The 20,203-nt window shown below is 40.4% G+C and overlaps 1 protein-coding gene across 1 annotated transcript; it reads left to right on the plus strand.

Annotated features, from left to right (window-relative positions):
- The first annotated feature begins 1,010 nt into the window (after nt 1-1,010).
- Nucleotides 1,011-19,453, plus strand: LOC117449633 (cryptochrome-1-like). The gene is made up of 15 exons (XM_034087420.2): nt 1,011-1,170; nt 3,146-3,309; nt 8,260-8,368; nt 8,546-8,688; nt 9,175-9,359; nt 9,842-9,930; nt 10,754-10,894; nt 11,388-11,699; nt 12,543-12,694; nt 13,064-13,266; nt 13,707-13,811; nt 14,236-14,391; nt 14,971-15,051; nt 15,995-16,116; nt 16,869-19,453. The coding sequence occupies exons 2-15, from the start codon at nt 3,152-3,154 to the stop codon at nt 16,875-16,877; spliced, it is 1,965 nt and encodes a 654-aa protein (XP_033943311.1). The 5' UTR covers nt 1,011-1,170; nt 3,146-3,151; the 3' UTR covers nt 16,878-19,453.
- The last annotated feature ends 750 nt before the right edge of the window (nt 19,454-20,203 follow it).

A 20,203-nucleotide genomic window follows, 5' to 3' on the forward strand; every position in this document is an offset into this window, starting at 1 on the left:
ACCTACCATAGCCAATAACGAATAAATGTAGGCTAACTTATTTTATTTTTGTGGTTCATTTATATCTTCTTTTACCAGTTAACATTTATTTCGTAATGCACATTTTTTATTCGCTCCAGTTTTAAACGATATTTTTGGTTTACTGTCCTATAGTATAGATTGGAATGATTTCAAAACTGTTTTTATTTATCCTAATAATTATAAAGGAGTGCCTTGGAAATATTTGTTTACATCAATTGTGATCAAAAGAACGTTTGAGACTCCCGACATAACTTAGACTAAAGTGAACTATCTAAACCCTAACACTACACTAAACCTTCAGAGTCCTTTACCTCACTGAGCCTCTCAGTCTGACAGGACAGACCTCTCCCTCCACCACATTATTGGAGACACAGCTTCTTATATCCGGACCGTTAGCGCAGCAGAAGCTAACAACAATCCCCGCATGTACCGGTGCACCCCCCCCCCCTCTCTCTCTCTCTCTCTCTCTCTCTCTCTCTCTCTCTCTCTCTCTCTCTCTCTCTCTCTCTCTCTCTCTCTCTCTCTCTCTCTCTCTCTCTCTCTCTCTCAGGCTGTGAGCTGTGGGCGCCTGATAAGCCAACATCCCCCACTTTCATCACTTACAGCGCCCATCATACAGGGCAAATGGAAAATGTAACCGGGGTGAAAGGGGAGTTATTTTTACTTAATTATGAATGTTGTTACATCAAGGCTGAAAATTCGTTTTTTTGTGTTATATTTGTATTTCATCTCGTGGACGTGCAGATCCCCTGTCCTCCACCAGGGGGTGCTGCAGCACCCTCAGCACCCTTCCCACGGCCCTGTTTGTTTCCCAACAAAAATGTGTTCACTCCTGTCGGTTGGGTGGGGGCTCATCTCACAATGTCGCTTGGTGCCCAAAGTTGGCCAGGGACGGCCCTGGACGCACCCCTGAGATGCAGCCTGAGTCCGGCGCACTTTCTGGGGGCTTGCTTGAAAGCAAAATGAGATTCGGCTGGCGCATGTGCAGTGAGCCTAACTCTGATGAAACTAGTGCAGCAGCAACAGCAGAAGACACATTCACAGAGTTCTTATATGCTCTCTGCACTACCCCGTACATCGTAACACTGGGAAGAGATGCGTCTTTCTTTGGAATTGAAATAAATATAAACTACAAGGAGCAGGCATAAGGTAAGAAGGGTCTTTTGCATATGTGGGGTTTGAGTGTTAAGGAAACCGGCTGGTATAACCAGCAACAGCGCTTACATAAGGATTGCTCTGGTGACCCCGATGTATTCTACAGAGATGGTGCTTCCTTACCATGCACTTGAACTTAAAGTATATTTTTGAAGACCTATTTACAGTCCTTAATGACATTTTGAGAGCAGCTCCTTATTTGTCATTTTGTATTAATTATGGGAGATGCCATAATGTCTAGCCTATGAGGTCGATTCAATTCATTCAGAATAAACAGTTTGACCTAATTTTCTTTTGCAGAAGTCATACAAACCATCACTTTGACACTGACCTTAAAACATGTGTATATTTCAAATAACAAGCAATAGAAACATTTATTTGGATATTGTTTACTCATTTTTGCATCTTTCTTATGCAATGCAATATTTGAAATGCTCAAGTCACTCTCAGCTGGTGTCCCATCCACACCCTGTCCCTTTTTCATCCCCTAAATATTTTAAGTTATATAAAATTAGGTCAGTGTTAAGGGGTTTTGTGTGAGGTATTTGTATTTGTGAAGGGAAAAGTGTTTTCAACACTGATGACAAATGTTGTATTGTCACCGAGGCGCCCTAACAGTCACCAGCTGTAAGGTGTTACTGTACAGAAAACAATGGCAAAACCTGAAAAAATTCTCAACGTGGCTGCGAATGTGACGATGACTTGTCGCCTATTCATGACAAATTATTGTGATCTAAAAGGTAAATACAACATGTACAAGATGCCCAGGAGGGAATATTTTTGAGAACACACAGCAAAACTTTATTCAACTCCTGCAAGTCTCTGTCTCCGCTGATGCTAGACCTGTAACTTTTTTAAACCAATCATGTAAATTACTAATGTCCATATGTCTGTGATCTCCTTTACCAGTAGTGCTTACACTTGCTTGGGAAAGACCCTGCCTATCATCACTCTTGATTCACAAAATGGATTACAAGTGTGATAGTGTAGTTTTCACTTCACAATGTGTGACGACCTCTCAATTTAGCTTCTTGGTGTCATCTTCTGGTGGCATTATTTCACGTCAATTCAACAGCTAGCACAAACTCATTATTTGAAGCCAAAAGTCTGTTTTATTATTCCTTTGGAAATCAAAAGTAATGCATCCGACAGTATTTACATTTATTGTAATGGTGCAGCTGATTTTAAATGGGGTCCTGTACATCATACGCTTGTTGTTATTGACTGCCGTTTAATCTATGAAGTGAAGAAAGCCTGCCTTTATAAGTCTTGAAGTGGCAATTCATTTAAAAGTGTCACTTGTGCTGCTGGTAAATTATTAAGACTTCAATGTTTTAATGCCTCAGTATCTGCTGATGTTCAGGACTGCGGTCCAGTTTATGCTTCCTCTAATCATGAGCCAATCTATTTAGTAATCTAGTAACTTTATCTCACATAGGATGCATGTTAAAATGAACAGCTTCAATAATAAGTACAGAGAGAAATATCTAGGAAAATGTCCTCCGGCATCATAATTATAGTTCCTGAAAATAATTATTGGCACGCAAACCCATCAGTAGTCTTTTGATTTACAGCTCAACCCATAATTATTATATCATAATATTTTGCAACAATAAAGCAACAACAAAGTGTATGTCATAAAATCCTAATCTGTCGTAATTGTTAAAGGTCACTCAATTGTGAGTTTTAAACAATAAACAATAATTAGACGGCATTAAATGATTTGGCTTGAGCGATGTGTTGCTCACATTGTGTATTCTTGGAACGTCCAACAGTGTTGGCAACTGATAAAACTTGAATGCGTCAGTTATGTTTGTGGACATTTTGTTTTGTACTGAGAAAACTGTAAAAAAAAGAAAAGAGAAAGTAGCAAAGTGCATATTTTTCTGTTCTGTACATGACGTCTTCATTCAGCTCCAAAAATTAAGCACCATTTAGTTGCTAATTCTTCTTCTTCTACTCTTTTCAGAACAAAATGGCCCCAAATTCCATCCACTGGTTCCGTAAAGGTCTGCGTCTCCATGACAACCCGGCCCTGCTGCAGGCGGTCAAAGGAGCCGGCACTGTGCGCTGCGTCTACTTCCTGGACCCTTGGTTTGCAGGCTCGTCCAACGTCGGTGTCAACAGGTGGAGGTGAGAGGATTTATAATTCATTTGTTGGAAATATCGCTTTCGTTTAATTTTGGTTTAAAGACTGCAATTATATATCATGGATCACTTAACACATTTCTACATTTGGTAAAGAATCAGAATCCAGTGTATTGGAAAGTAGGTGTACACATACAAGGGTTAGGGTTATATGATCATTATAGTCATAAAAACATAAGAGAATAAATGAAAAACAGGTATGAAATACTAGATGACAGTAAAACAAGAATACAGTTTGAAAGGAGAGTGATTTGTAAAATATCCATAAAGAAAAAGTAAATCTGTTTACAGTTCTGTTTCAAATGGGTGTTGAGAGATGTATCCATAGATCTCTTCATTTTGCTCTCAAAGTGCACCGGATTGATGCTTTTAACTTCAATATTGTGTATTTGCGTAGGGAGTGTTGCAGTAGAAAATTCAACTGTAGCGCACGGTACATTAATGGGAAACCCTAAATGTTTGAGCACCCTCTATGAAACGTCAAGCTACCCCACAGCACCCCAAAATAAATCTCTGGCGCTGAGCCTGACTATTTGTGTTGGGGGGGCCCGACTTTTTTTTTTCTCCAAAGGGGGGGCCTGACAGAAAAAGTTTGAGAACCACTGGTGTACAGCTTGTTTCCACTGCACCTATGTTAGAAATAGTAAATAAATAGTAACCCTAACCTCCAATAACACCATGTATATTTATTACTGCACAAAAACAAAACAATAAGGGGGAACAAACAACACTTTGTGTAGTGGGTCAGATTAGATAATGTGAAATTCACTGCTTTATTCCTGTTGTATAAGGATGATCAAAGTCAGTTGCAGAGAGACTTCTGGGAGCTGTGACTCATACATGATCAGGATTTGCTGAAAGGGCAGACAGGGAACGAGAGCAAACATTATAAAACCACAGAGCTGCAGTGCTCGAACACACAACAGGGGGTCACCCTTTCTCTGCTTTTGAAGCGTTTTCTTTTGTATCTAAGGCTTTTAGATTTGATGGTTGAGGGAGACTTTTGCTCACGGTCTGCCAAACGTTTGGACGTCTTGTGCTTTCCTTCTAATTAAGTGAGAATTTGGATCAAGGATTATTAGTTTAGTTTATTTGTTTATTGTGTCATGGACAGTCCCCATTGATCCACTGTCACAAAAAAACGGTAAATGGGGCAGCTTTAGCCAACATTGCTAATTTCCAGCTGTTGTCCCCGGCCAGATGATAATGGACTCCCTTAAAATCACAATACATCAACAGCATTCAAATGAATTAAAACGTGTTTAGCCTCTTTTTGCCACCTGGCTTTGGTTTTGAATGAAACAGGGACACAATATCAACAACCTTAGTTTGAGTGGATTTGGAAGTAACAAGTATGGGTTTACAGCTTTGACAGTGATTCACCTAATAATAAATAGGTTCCAGCACGAGTCTGATTCCCAAAGAGAACCAGGCTTTAAGTATTAGAAGGTTATTAAAATAGATGCAGGGATAAATGGTTTCTATATAAGATCCGTGTTTGTGTTTTGTACGATAAATCTTGGTCTGTGTTTTGGGAATTTCTGTGAGTCCATGTGAGAGCTGAGTCTAATTGTGAACTGTGATATCTGCTCTGCAGGGAGGAGAGCAGATATCACTCCAACAATCATTGCTCACTGGCCTGTTTTTGCTCTTACAGAAGCTGCTTCTTGAGGCACAGGAATCAATATCCAATCCTGAAGTCATTGACCTATAGATATCCAGCTGATCTTTATGATGAACAGATTGCCATGGCGTCACACAGGCAGGAAACACACATCAGTGGTGTCTGATGCTGATGGTTTCTAAAAACAAAATGTTTACGTCACTGGTGAAGCGGATTCACATCTTTATTGATGTTAAAATGCTGACTTCATGAAGCTTACGGATAGCATTGTTAGCTGAGTGCCTTTTGTTAGGAGATTTGTGTGGACCACTTGTCCGCTTTCTTAAACCTCCTCGCGTTCCTAGAACATAGCCGTTATCTTACAGGAAGGAAACCCATAGCAAACAAGTAACCGTTTAACAATAATCCACTTTAATGGTAATATACAATGCAATACAATCAAGTACAATCAATACAGTACAAATTACATACAGTTCTGTGGGATCCCACATTTACCTGATACTCACGTGAGCCAGCCAGCCAGCCAGCCAGAGAAGAAAGAGACCGAACACAGCGGGGTTTCTGTCTATATCCCTCGCTGACCCAAGGAGGAGTTATCTGCACCTCCCTTCCAGACCAGTGATTGGCTGCCCAAATTATCATCAACACCCCACATCTTAAGTCCCCAATCCCAGTGGCTCAGCTTCCTTATCACAGGGATCTGAGATGACTATGTCAACTCCACACCTTCCCCCTCTTCCTTTGTCCTCACAAAACCACATGTTAGCAGGCCCAAAACCAGCCCAGTTTTCTACACAAATCATTTTCCCTTTTTAAGCATCTTGATAGTTTACTAACCTGAATACATACAAATATTTCTTTACACTTTCTGCACAGCATGCGTTATTTAATGGACTCAGGGTTGGGTCAAGAGGGTTGGCCCGATTACAATTTATGAAGTTTAAGGACCTGCGGGTCGGTGTATGACACCCCATCATCCAATTAGGAGTGTTGTTTTTACCTTAAACTGCAACTTAAAATATCTCATAGGTCCGTTGAGCTGCTATTTAAATAATCAAGGCACTATACAACTTGGTTTTATGAAACATTATTAAATAAATGTTCACTCAACTTAGGGATTGATTGTGGCAAATTCCATGCTGAGAGAGTGTATTCAACCAGATGTAGGCCAGAGCAGTTATATAAAGACTGACTAGGCTACCAGTGTAGCGTGTGCATACACACACACACACACACACACACACACACACACACACACACACACACACACACACACACACACACACACACACCAAGAGGAAGTGGCTAACATAGAGGAACAATCTGAAGCTCACCAAAGTGAAAGCACAGAATAATGGTCTCACAAAAGCAGAGACACACACATCAAATGATCATCAAAAACACACCAAAAGCATTTGTGCTATGCAGTCTGATTTTCAATATGTTTTCCCTACAGATAATACATTTAGCAGAATATGGGATGAATTTTTCTCATAAGCCGCCCAAAGAAAATGTCGTATTTTGTTCGTTTTTGTAAAATAATTTGAAGTACATCCTCTCTGAGTTTTCAAGCTATCAAATCCTTTCTCTCTTTTTCGTAGAATTACACCTGTGGATAAACAATATCCTTGTTAGAGTTGGTTGAAAAGTGTGCATACAACAATTGTCATAGGCTTATGTCTTTAAATGGAAAGCATATATTGGACATTTGAAAACTGCAGTAGAGCTGCAGTCAGACAGTCAGTTTGGGCAACAGCTCCACACTAGTTTCATAACTGCAGATCATGTTTAGGAAGGCACACGCCTCAAGTTAGCGTGACCTCACTGCCCGTCTGTGTTCAGATTTAGTTTGACCTCATTGAACATGTTATGGGAGCAGAGGTCTTACAGCGATGACAATAAAGAGACACCACACAGGGATTATTAGCTTTGTAAAACAATCCTTATAGCCTCGGGGTCTCATCTCCGCCCTCTCCTTTGAATGGGATGTCAAAATGCTTTGTTGAAACCTACAACTACTCTTCTACTTATACTGTTGCATACATCTGAATTGTGTGTTACTTAAAGTGTACTCCCAAAATGTGTTGTTGTTGTTGTTGTTGTTGTTGTTGTTGTTGTTGTTGTTGTACCGTCATACTGGAGGGATTACACTTCAGCCCTCTGTACACTGGAAGATGGGCCAACAATGAAAACTGATACAATTATTCTTGGTTTACATCCGTGGAAACCATGGTAATTGATCCATGGCAGTTACTTAACCAAACAAAAAAACAACACACACTAATTCCCACACAGTTTGGCATTATGAGTAGGAAATATGGTATACTATCGGGAAGCCTAAAACACAGGATGTCGCCCTACCTACTTCCATCGCTTAGTTAGCAACAAAACATCGCTTAATGATGGAAAGGAAGCTGTAAGAGGAGATTACAGGAGCAAACCGAACACGTTTTTTTTGCCGCTTGAAAAATAAAAAAGAATCACACACTTGACTGCATGGCCAAATTATTGAAAGTTCAAGGGTTTCTATGAGCGTTCTCCGCCACAACGTATTGCAGACCGGAAGCTATGATTAGTCAATTTGGAGAACAGAGAGGAGACTGCGTCACGAGCGACATTCAGGCCATTTGTCACAGGTAGAACCACAAAAACAGTCGCTTCAGAAGGACAATCATGATCACATGGTCAGGGTTTGCAATAATGGAGATGCTAATGTACAGTTCACATAAAAAGGTTAAAAATGCATCCTAGAGTAATCATAGATGGCACATCAAATAATAGGCTGGCTTTATTCTCTCTTCCTCAGGGATGGAGGCACAAAGGGAGCTACCATGTTATTTTTTTGTGAATCCATTAAAGCTGTGAGTCTGACAGTGAGGGAGATGTGTTCTCGCCTGGTGGTCGACTGCGTCATAAAGCCCCAAACACACACATTTCTTCTGAGTCCCTCAGCACACACATTTTAATTTTTTATCAAACCTAGTGACCTAGAAAGAAAGTAAATAGTACTTTTTTTTGTTGGGCTTAATGAAAATGTAGCACAGGTGGGCGTTATGGCTGAAGTCTTATATCGCAGTATATGTTTATTTATTTCACAGTTATGGTAAATTACAGTCATCACAGTAAATTAAATTACTGTATTGTCATTTATTATACTATGATATGAGAAAAGCTACAGCCATTGAAGTGGTATTGCGGAATCTCTGCTGGTGGACCCATTTCTTCTATCAAAGACACATTTCTGTTTGCCTCATGACTCCAGGGTATGATCAGATGATCAGTAATTCATTTGTTGTCCTCTTCTTCTTCAGGTTTCTCCTTCAGTGTTTGGAGGATCTTGATGCCAACCTTAGGAAGCTCAACTCTCGCCTCTTTGTCATCAGAGGCCAACCAGCCAACGTGTTCCCACTGCTCTTTAAGGTCAGCAATAACAGAAAATCAGCACGTGCTCTGATAATCTCATTTAAACAAAGTTGTTTAAGAAGTATAAATATTGACAATAGAATATGCTGAGTCTGTCCGTTAATTAAAACAACATTTGAAGACGTCACTTTGTGCCTGCTGAGCAAACTGTGATATCTCCCTGTCCTGTCGTAGGAGTGGAAGATCTCTCGCCTGACCTTTGAGTACGATACGGAGCCGTTTGGGAAGGAGAGAGACGCTGCCATCAAGAAGCTGGCCATGGAGGCCGGGGTGGAGGTCATCGTCAAGACATCACACACCCTCTACGATCTAGACAAGTGAGACAAATACTAATACACCATTTTAAAATATACATGGATTATTTTAGTGAGTAAATTGTTGTGAAGCTAGATGGCTCATCGTATCTGAAGGTTTAAATAATAAATACATTATATATTTTTCTATAAATGTAAATATTTCGTTTTATAAAAATGTATTTTTTATTTCCATTAAAAAAATGTCAGAATGTAAAGGCATTGATAGGAACATACTAAAGTGAATCAACCTTTTAAGGTAATTAGAAGCTAATTAGTTAAATATATATAATTTATTTTTGAATCTCAAAATATATCTATTTATTCCTTTGCTGTACTAATATAACTAGATAATAGACTACAAGCAGTACTTCATTAAAACAAAATAAGCTTTACTTTTAAGTATTTTGCTAAATAAATGTTGACTTCCCTTTCGTAATATTTTAATATCTGTTGGAAATTTGATTTAAGATTCAAACTTGATCGCTCCTTGTCTCCATCCCTCCCCAGGATCATAGAGCAGAATGGCGGACAGCCTCCTCTCACCTACAAGCGTTTCCAGACTCTGATCAGTCGAATGGATCCTCCTGAGATGCCCGTGGAGACGCTGTCAGGCGCCCTGATGGGTCGCTGCGTCACCCCCGTCTCTGAGGACCACGGAGAAGAGTACGGGGTCCCGTCCCTGGAGGAGCTAGGTGAGGAAACAAACGTGCACACCAGGACTATCATTAAAATAATATATATGATATTACAATATTCTAAAACCCTCTTTGCAGAGTTGTTTTTATCTTAAATGTGTTAATGTGTACATAGTAAGTGTGGAACAAGTTTTTTTGTCTTTGTTTACTGACTTTTTTTATACACAAATTGAAGGAAATGACAAAGCGGTTGTACAGTACACAACACACAACTACATACAAGGACAACAACACAGTAACGTTTTGTTTATAAGATTTATATTCATAGATTGGATATAAGCAAAACAGATCAACATGTTCTATTATCCAAACAGTTGTCAAGGCCAACAATAATGATGCTTTGTATGGATTTGTATCTGCTGGATGAAACTACATGTTGTTATTTGAGGGAACATGACATAACTGAAGGATTGTGGACTCATCCAGCATGTGAGTGCAACACTTTAAAGCAGGAAGGTAATCCCCATGATTGTTTTCAGGCTTTGACACAGAGGGCCTGCCTACAGGCGCCTGGCCCGGAGGAGAGACCGAGGCTCTGACGAGGATAGAGCGCCATCTGGAGAGAAAGGTCGGTACTGCACCGCCTGCTTCTAGTAATACACTTATTTAAAGGTGGGGTAGGTAATTTTCAGAAACCGGCTCGAGGTACACTTTTGCTATATTCCATGGAATGCTCTTAACATCCCGATAGCAATTAATATCTGAAGTGCTTTGACAACAAATCCATTAAAAAATGTCATCTGTGGAAGCCGTAATACTGTAGAAAGCACGACCAATCATCTGAGCCGGCCCGGCTAAACGGATTGGATGGCCTACCTGCCTGTCAGCCTTCCATCGGGGCACAAACTTATCTCGTGCCCTCATTGGTCATGTGTGTGTTGGAGGAGGGGCTCTGTGAGGAAGTGGCAGATTTTCTCCGATTGTGTATTTTCAAATTCTAGCGATCTCGAGCCGGTTTCTCAAACTTACCTACCCCACCTTTAAGCACTTTCCTCATAGACAACATTTGAATCTGTAATGTCACTTTTGCAAATGTGTTACACTATTTTGAAAATGTCTGCATTATAATAACACTTTAAAACAGCTTAGCTATTCCACTTTAAATGTTGAATATAATGTATCAGTAATTTGTTAAATTTGTACTTGTTTTTTTTATTTTATAATAGTTTTTTTTTTTTTTATTATTTTACTGTGTTTATGTACAATAACACACCAAAGCACACCAAGTAATTGTATACTAAGGTATAGTAATATAGTATTTATGAATAATGATGCAATTTCTTTCAAATTATGACCTTTTTATAACAGTGCTCTGCCTTAACTAGTACCTCTCATCACTCCCTACCTCTCTCCCTGACCTCCTGTATTTCTCTACATCTTTTTTTTTCCAGGCGTGGGTGGCTAACTTCGAGCGTCCCCGAATGAACGCCAACTCGTTGCTCGCCAGCCCGACTGGCCTCAGCCCATACCTGCGCTTCGGCTGCCTCTCCTGCCGCCTGTTCTACTTCAAGCTCACCGACCTCTACCGCAAGGTCAGATCCCAACTCCTCCAGTCTAATATACATGTTGACTTGTGCTGTTTCATATCAACTCCTATAGGCAGTATGTAAAATACCCAAAGCAAATCAGCGACACCCATGTTTTGCGCATGCTTTCTAGGTATCGATACATATGTGTCACAGTGTAGGTGTAGAATAAAGCACAATGAGAAGAAATTATGGAGGTTAGAATTCCCCAGACATCAAGTCGTTGCAGCTCGACCAAAAATCTAATGATATGAGTGCCAAAATGTAAGATTTAGAGACTAGTGCTACTTCAATTTAGCTCTAAAAGACATCTCACAGCTAAGCCAGCATGCTTGTATATCGATTTTCTTACCAAAAGTTGCAAAAAAAAGCTTCCGCGCACTGTTGTCACAATCCTGCACACCTGTCTTAGAACAACAACAAAAAATTCGGTTGTGATTATCTGTTCACCTTGACATTGTGTACTTAATGTTTTCTTGCCGTGTTTCTTTTTCTCCAGGTGAAAAAGAACAGCTCCCCTCAACTCTCCCTGTACGGCCAGCTACTGTGGCGAGAGTTCTTCTACACCACAGCAACCAACAACCCACGCTTCGACAAGATGGAGGGAAACCCGATTTGCGTGCGTATCCCGTGGGACAAAAATCCTGAAGCACTTGCCAAATGGGCGGAAGCTAAGACAGGATTTCCCTGGATCGACGCTATCATGACTCAGCTGCGTCAGGAGGGCTGGATCCATCACCTGGCCCGGCACGCTGTGGCCTGCTTCCTCACGAGGGGTGACCTGTGGATCAGCTGGGAGGAGGGGATGAAGGTGAGGAGGCTGACATGTTTATGCAGGATACATATGCCGTGCCTGTAAGTGGCGCTGTACTTCCGCCACAAAATAGCGAAGAAGACCCCCGAGCATGGTTGCTCTTCTGTTTATGCTCCGCGGTGGATTTAGCAACATGTAGTTCATGTAGTTCTCCATGTCCACTTGTTGCTGATGGTTGTGGTAGAGGAGCTTTAGATGTTGCACTAACATCTGTAGCATGGTCAGTAGCTACTGACCATGATACAGCTGTGAGCAGCAGAGGTGGGGAGAGGCGGGGCTATGGCTTCATCGTTATCAGGAAATTATCGTATAGGACGTACACATGGAGCCGTTTGGCCCCCCAGAGCGTTTCGTCCGCAGATCTACCCACCTTGGGACCCGCTATCGTTTGAGGGGTCCGTTTCCGCGGTTCCGTTACGGCCTCGTAAGAACGAACGGGCTATACGAAAGAGAAAAGTAGCAGATACAACACAAACCGTCTCCATGTAAACGGGGTCTTAATTTAGGTGAAAACACATATCGTATCAATTAGTAGAGGCCCATATACTGTATGCCCGTCAGTTTGTTTTTAAAATTCCAAATGAAGCAGATCTTTTCATCAAAAGCCTAGACAACTGTGACCTCCAGAATATCAATGTCAATGCAAGTTTATTTACATAGCACATTTCGGCACAAAATACAAATATGAATCTGAAAATGAGCATGATAGGGCCCCTTTAACAAAAGTAGTTGCAGCACTGTAAGACAAAAGCCTGACTTGAAGACATAAAAGAGTTAGTGGCAGGATGTTGTTCAGCATTTGAAAGCCATGACACTGAGCCCGTTGTCTTTGTGTCGCAGGTGTTTGAGGAGCTTCTCCTCGACGCAGACTGGAGCGTGAACGCAGGCAGCTGGATGTGGCTGTCCTGCAGTTCATTTTTCCAGCAGTTTTTCCATTGCTACTGCCCCGTGGGCTTCGGCCGTCGGACCGACCCCAACGGGGACTTCATTAAGTGGGTACCTTTTTATTGGTATATTATCTTAATGCTGACCCCCCTACCTGGATGGCAACTTTCCTCCCTCTGTGTCTCTGGACTACATGCAGACAGGGAAACATAGGCACAGAGAGCAGGAGCCTTCATATTATTGTATAGACAAAGAACACACGCACACACACACACACACACACACACACACACATAGCTCATACACATAGCTCATACACACTCAAACACACTGCTTTCTAACCGCGTGTCACAGTAGACGTCTCCTAGCATCATCGTTCAACCAGCAGTGATCTCTCTCTAGAGATCCTTGGGCTTGGTAAGGTCGGACCTGGTATAATAGGTAGATGGCCTCTCTTTGTCACCCTGTGCTTCCAGACGATACTTACCTGCCCTCCGAGGTTTCCCTGCAAAGTACATCTACGACCCGTGGAACGCTCCGGAGTCCGTGCAGGCCGCGGCCAAGTGCATCATCGGCGTCCATTACCCCAAACCCATGGTGCATCACGCAGAGACGAGCCGGCTCAACATCGAGAGGATGAAGCAGATCTACCAGCAGCTGAGCCGATACAGAGGACTGGGTAAGAGAAGTAACAAATCTGCATGGTGCCAAAGAGTTTGAAGCTTTGAATCCTCATTTATAATGTGGACATTCGAGGCGTACATTTAAAGACATCAGTGATTTCTCTGTGCGTTGCAGATAAAGATAAGGCTACACTTAAATTATACATATTATATTTTTTTAACATTCCAGTAGTGACTGTGTAGAATTCTTTCCAACTTGTGCATAATTTAAGAGCGTATCGAAGGCCAAAGAAATTAAAATCTATTTTTGTTGGTGTTTAGCCTTAAAAAAACTGCACTCAAAAAATGCAGGCTCATCTTCTTGCTCCACACAAAGGAAGGCCGAGGCTGGCAAAATTGTATTCAAATGGAGACAGTTACGTCGTCTGTACTGTCAAGAAAAATGTCCTCTCCTTTCACAAAATAAATATGTGTTTGTTTGTTTTGTTTCTTTCAGGCCTGCTGGCATCAGTCCCGTCCTCCAATGGGAACGGGAATGGAGGAATGATGGCCTACCCCCTTGGAGAGCAGCAGCCAGGGACCAACAACAACAATTCACATTGTAAGTGAATTTTATTTTATTTTAACTATTTATTTATCGTCTATGATTGTACCTTGTTAAAAATAAAAAATAAATGTTGTATACAGTATAAATATAACGAAAAAAGGAAAATGCCTTATTGTATGCCTTGAGTCCGAAAGCAGTTGTTTATTATGTATAGAATAAAATACATTATAAGAAATAAGAAACATTTTAAAAACAGCTCAAGTAATTATAGAAACTAAAAACTTAAAAATACAGTGAAATGTAAAGTTAGATTCAAGTTGATGGCTAGGATAGTCTTCATAATGTCATCTGTAAATGTAATATTAATAAAGATGTGTCAGCATTTCTCTTGCCCTTATCGTTGATGCTATTGTAGAAATAGCGTGCTACACCCGTATCAGTCAGTCTCATGTTTTTGTCTGTGTTTTGTTTTTTTCAGTGCCTGGAGTGTCGGGGAGTTCGGTTGCAGCGAGTAACGGCAGCGGGAACATCCTACACTTTCAAAATGAAGAAGAAATGGGGCCTAGCAGCAGACAACAACAACAACAACAACAACAACAACAACAACAACCGCAGCAGCAGCAGCAGCAGCATGGTAGGGCGATCTCCGATATGAGTATCCATTTTACGTTTAGTTTAGTCTGTTTCGTGCATATTACCAACAATTTCTAAATACAAGAAAGAATGTTATGGACAGAGAGACATTGAGATTCATCCTTCCCAGAGAATGAACACTTTCGATTATAAAGACTTTCCGGTAGCATCGCCCAAAACGCACCCTTAAAAATTTATTAAAAGTTGTCAAACGTAGGGTTTACTCATTGTTGCTCAGTATTGTGGTCTCATATATTTTTTATTTATACTGTTACATTTTTATTTTCATTATCCTTGTGGGAACTCTTACCTCTCCTATCCTGTGCATTGCATACATGTTACTCACATTTTAATGTCCTGACCAACCAGTAAAGGCTTGGATTTCATTCATACAACATTGAAAACAGTAAAAAACTAGCCTTGGAAGTTCTTTGGCACATTTAAAATGTTAGCTTTAAATATGCCATATATTTGTTATTTTTGGAAAAGGTGAAATTGTTATATTCTGAGTATATGATACTTATGAGCTCTCTCATTCATAACAAAATTAAATATGTCTGTTTGCTGTTTTCTGTTGCAGGATACCCCTCAGTGCCAGAAGCCAGCCAGACCATCACCAGCAGCCGACTCTACCACGAGTTCGCCGTGCCTCAACACCCAGGTAGGAAACAGGAAGGGGCTGGTGCCACTGTCGCTGGTGTGCTGCTAGATGTTCAGCTGTAGCATGTGATAGAAATGATCCATTAATAGCACCACGTACACCTAATAATTGCATTAATACTGACTTATTGATGCCTATCCAACTATAAACCTGTAGTGAATTATTGTAAAGGAGAATAAGGCCACTTTTGTGCACAGTCCGAAAACAGATATATCAAAAATCACTAACTAATTGGAAACTTTATTTTCCTTATTCATGGTTTATTTGTCCATCCATCCATCTTCTCCCGCTTATCCGTGGTCGGGTCGCGGGGGTAGCAGTTCCAGCAGAGAGCCCCAAACTTTCTTTTCCCTGGCGACATCAACCAGCTCTGACTGGGGGGTCCCAAGGCGCTCCCAGGCCAGCGAAGAGATATAATCCCTCCACCTGGTCCTAGGTCTACCCCTTGGTCTCTTCCCAGCTGGACGTGCCTGGAACACCTCCCTAGGGAGGCGCCCAGGTGGTTTATTTGTAATGTATTTTATTGAAAATGTCACTGAGGCTGTCCACTGTGCAATCAATTCAATTCTTAATGTGTTGCCTTATCGGTTATTGTGCTAATGTTTGTCAAACATTAGCACATAGAGCATCGGGAATGATGCAGATGGATAAGCACGTTTCTCTAACATTGTGCTCTCATGGTTTTGAAGTAAAGGCAGATAGTTGTAACATGTACACTTACAGTATAGCGTGTACTAGTTATAGTAGTCGACTCTTTAGCTCTGCTATACATTTCTTATGAAGAAAATTATAGAAGCTTGTATCTAGATACACATATGCCTAGGCAACATATTACTCTGATGAGTAATCACATAACCTTTACTTCTTACTTAGTAATCACACATAAACCTCGTAGAGTGTTTCTGACAATAACCTTTTGTGTCTTGCCTGTTGTGACATTCAGGACTGCTGCACAGCAGAGGAAGCATTACAGGAAAGAGGGAGCGTGAATCGGAACGAGAAGGGTCGGGGGAGAGAGACCCGGCGTCCTGCTCCATGCAGAAGATGCAGAGGCAGAGTGCACAGGTACAAAATATTGTACAAATACGTTTTTGTTTTTTTAAATAATTTTAAAAAACTGTCCAAACTTGTAAAAGCTGCAAATAATTTTCAAAACTAAGCTATGGAAATATATTGTTTTTATAAATCTATTAGCATCAATGTGGTGAAAGGCCTGGTTTAAGCCACTGCTACCTGTTTATTTTATCCATTAGAAGTTTCTCAATTTATTTTCCAGTATTTATTAATCATGAAATTGCATTATAAAATTACAAACATAAGTAATGGTAGGTAGCACGAATGTGCTTATCTTTGGAGCGAATGTAATAAAAAAGCAGTTTCTCTGGAGAGTTGACACATGTGAAATAGACAGTGGCGTCGCCTATCATCCCACAATGTAATATCCCCTCCAATGTTTGTGTGTTCAAAGACAACAAACACCTTTTGGACGAGGCAAATACAACAAACACAGCGTACAGTTTTTCTGCCCCCACTACTTCTTTTAATGCCACGGTCTAATGGCAGCACAGAGTCATCTATGTAAATGTCAACCTGTCATGAAGTAGCTACGCTCACAATAGAAAATACAAAGCAGGTGTTAGGACACTAGCTATGCAAAACAATTGTTCGAGTAAGCAACAGTAACTATGATGGAAAACAGGAGTTACACTCTTTTAGCTGCTCAGCATATAAGAAAAGAATCTTTCCTACAAAAAAATAAATTGAATTGTTCTTTATTTTCTTTCTGTAATAATGTATTTTCCTTATCTCCCCTGCAGACAACCTAGAGCAGCCGTTGATGATAATGAGGATTACTTTTAAATCACCATCCAACCAGCAGAGAGAGGAAATCCCAACATGGCCGCCCGCCCTCCAAACACACGCGACATCAGACACCTAATCTCTGTCTTTAACGTCAGAAATTCCCATGGGTGCAAACGCAGAGGTGAAAATGTGACTTTTGACACTTTTTCTAGAAGTCCATTGACCTCTGACCTCTTGCATACAGGCAGGGTTGGGAGGGTTACTTTGTAAATGTAATCAGTTACTGATTACTGAATACATGGCTCTGAAAGTAATCCGAATACAGTTACAGTTACGTGTCTTAAAAAAGTAACGTAATCAGATTACTTTTAGATTACTTTTGGATTACTTTCTTTTTCCATCACAGATGGGTATGTTTATGTTTTGGTGAACAGGAGACACAAAAAGCAAAAGGAAACTGAACGTGTTTTTACTGTTTTAATGGCTTATCAAGAGCACAACTGAAACATAACGTCTGAAACGATGCAACAACATAATACACTTTTTGAGAATGCAGCTTGGGATGTGAGGAGAGGGACACGGCTTAGAAAGGGCGTGTCGCCTTCTGTCCTGTCAGTGTTGGCAGGACATGAATTAAAATGTTTAAGCACCGGATTGGCAAAACAGGAGACTCTGTGCACCAGTCTGCCTTGATCTATGAATTCATGTCCGTGACTCTCACAGTATCTGCTGCCCACAGCTGTTTTATAGAAAGAAAACCTCCTTCACTTCATGAAATCTCTGCAGCACCAGGAGGCAGCGGGAGGGTTAACTCAGCCTCTGAGAAGACGAGCGCGCGGTGCCTTTCACGCACCGCCTTTCACGCACCGCCTTCGCTGTGTTTACCTTCAGAATCATATGGCTAAAGAGCGACCGCAGGCTGATGTGTTTTAACCACACACACCTCTAAACACACACACGACTTAAACGCAGACTTAATTGTTCCTCCATGTTTCCTTGTAATTGTTTCACTGAGCGGACCCGCCCCTTTTTTTTCAAACGCTCCCTTTTTTGGTCCATCTGCGGCGGTAAAAGTTTTTGTGCGCTGTGATGATTCGGCTGTACCTTTAATAATGAATATTAAATGTTGTGACGAAATCTTTCCACCAATAATTCCAATAAGTAATCCAAAATGTATTGACTTCAGGTTTACGAAAGTAACTGTAATCAGATTACTCGTTTTTCAAATGTAACGCGAGCTGAATACAGTTACTTGATTTTTGTATTCTGATTACGTAACGCCGTTACATGTATTCCGTTACAACCCAACCCTGCATACAGGTGTGAAGACGCAAGCGGACTGTGCAAAGTAACAACACACCTCAAACTTGCACAGGAAAAATGATTTGTAAATATATAAATACATTATTGTCTTAAAACTTCTGCCACCAGTCAGTACATACTGTGTGAACTCTGAAGCAGCTATACATGTAGAACAATTCAACTCTTTCATATACAGATTTTTTCCAGACACCTTTTTGTACTTTAACTACATCTTTGTACTATCTACGTCACCCTGTTCTACATTCCTATGGTTTCACAATGATTTGTTATAGAATTATTCTGATTTTCACAGTTGTGATATCTTTATTTGAATTTGCCCTTGAAAATTCACTCACATTCGCACCTCTTTGTTTCCCCCAGAAATATTGAGAGTTTCTAAAAGATTCTGTGTAGAAGAAAATTGAATAACTTTGGAGTATCTCTGAGGCCTTCTGTGCAACACGTTCAACAACCAAAAACATGTTGCGATTCATTTACGAGAGGATGTGGATTTAACTTATTTCTAATAACATGAGGACAGAGAACAGTTTAATGAAAACTCCTTTTAAAATGTTTGTTTTTTTCGAAGATATTTTATAAAAACCAAAACGTGCTGGATAACAAATAAAAAAAGTTGACACAAAAAGAGAGAAACGACATTCCTCAAAAACCACATACCCTCCTGAAGACTGCTGCACAGGGAGTTGATTTCTTATGTATCGCTTCTTGCAACATTTTGCAGCCCAGATTTGTGAAATTGTAAATACAAAATTTCAAATAACTAACTTTTTCAGAGTGTCCACCATCTCATGAAACGAACGATGGTAAGCGCATACAAAGCGGATGCAAAATGGCCACTGTAAAGTTGTCTATTGGAGGATTGTGTCTTTAGTTTCTACCAAACCCTCACTTTCACCTTTAATGCCAAAACTAATGTCAGGTTTCTAGGTTTGGTACACATGAAGTAACAAATCAAAAATTCTAGACGATGAAATAAATAATGTAGGCCTATGCTCCCCGGACTGCTAATCCACCATTCCAAAAAGGAGACATGTAGGCCACTTAAGTATTCAGTGAATAGCATATATTTAAAATGTCTAAATTGTAATGGCCTGCAGATTGGAGCTAATGGCGGCTTGTCCAAGCTCTACCGAGCAAGTTCTGGTTTCAGTGGAGATTTGAAGAGTTTTGTCTGTGTGTCTGTCAATATTTATACATCTACAAGTTGAACAAAGTTGTTTTTGTTTGTTTTGTTGAGCAGATGCCATCTATCATCTCTGTAATATTTATCTATTTCTTCGCTTCTCCTTGTGTTGTGAAATACTTGTCTTGTGCTTGATTAAGTTCATGACAGGAAATAAAAAACTGTTACTGACACCTTTTCGTCTCGGTTCTTTACCAGCACTGACACGGATTTGACCATTAACTGCCTTCAACCCTATGCTTCAAACCCAAAGTTAACGCTTGCGATTGAACAAATTATAGCAAATGAGTATGACCCTAAAGTTGCTCCCGTAATACACGGCAGTAAAAAGGCAAAGAAATCGCAAGAGACCAAGCACCCAGGTAGTACGCGGTAGTTGTAGCCAAAATATGTTTTTTGATGCGGTTTCAAACCGTGACGTAATTAGGTCCACACACACCTTTTTTAACCAAACATTCAGAATCTGAAAATACTTGTTTAGTCTAATATTAGATCTGAGCATTGCTTTCCTTTCTGAAATTCCCAGGGAATGTTTTCAGTTTTTATTTTAAAAACGTTTTTCATACAGAAGAAGTGTTGAATTATATTTTTGAATACTTTGAACTGGCTACTTTAAAGAGCCTGTGACAGCATCCCAACAACTGTTGTGCAATGAAATATTGGGCTACGAGTAATCTCGAACCGTCAGTTTAAAAAAGAAAAAGCGATACCGTTCCGTTAAATATCAATAATTTCGAACATCGCGGGGAAATTCCTTCGACTCATTTTGAAGTTTTGGGGGAAGCCGGAAGTGACGTCAATGCGGGAACGCTTCGAGAGCCAAACACGGACAAAGTGTGTTGT

The sequence above is a fragment of the Pseudochaenichthys georgianus genome, chromosome 7, assembly GCF_902827115.2.
Source record: "Pseudochaenichthys georgianus chromosome 7, fPseGeo1.2, whole genome shotgun sequence".
NCBI classification, from domain to species: Eukaryota; Metazoa; Chordata; class Actinopteri; order Perciformes; family Channichthyidae; genus Pseudochaenichthys; species Pseudochaenichthys georgianus.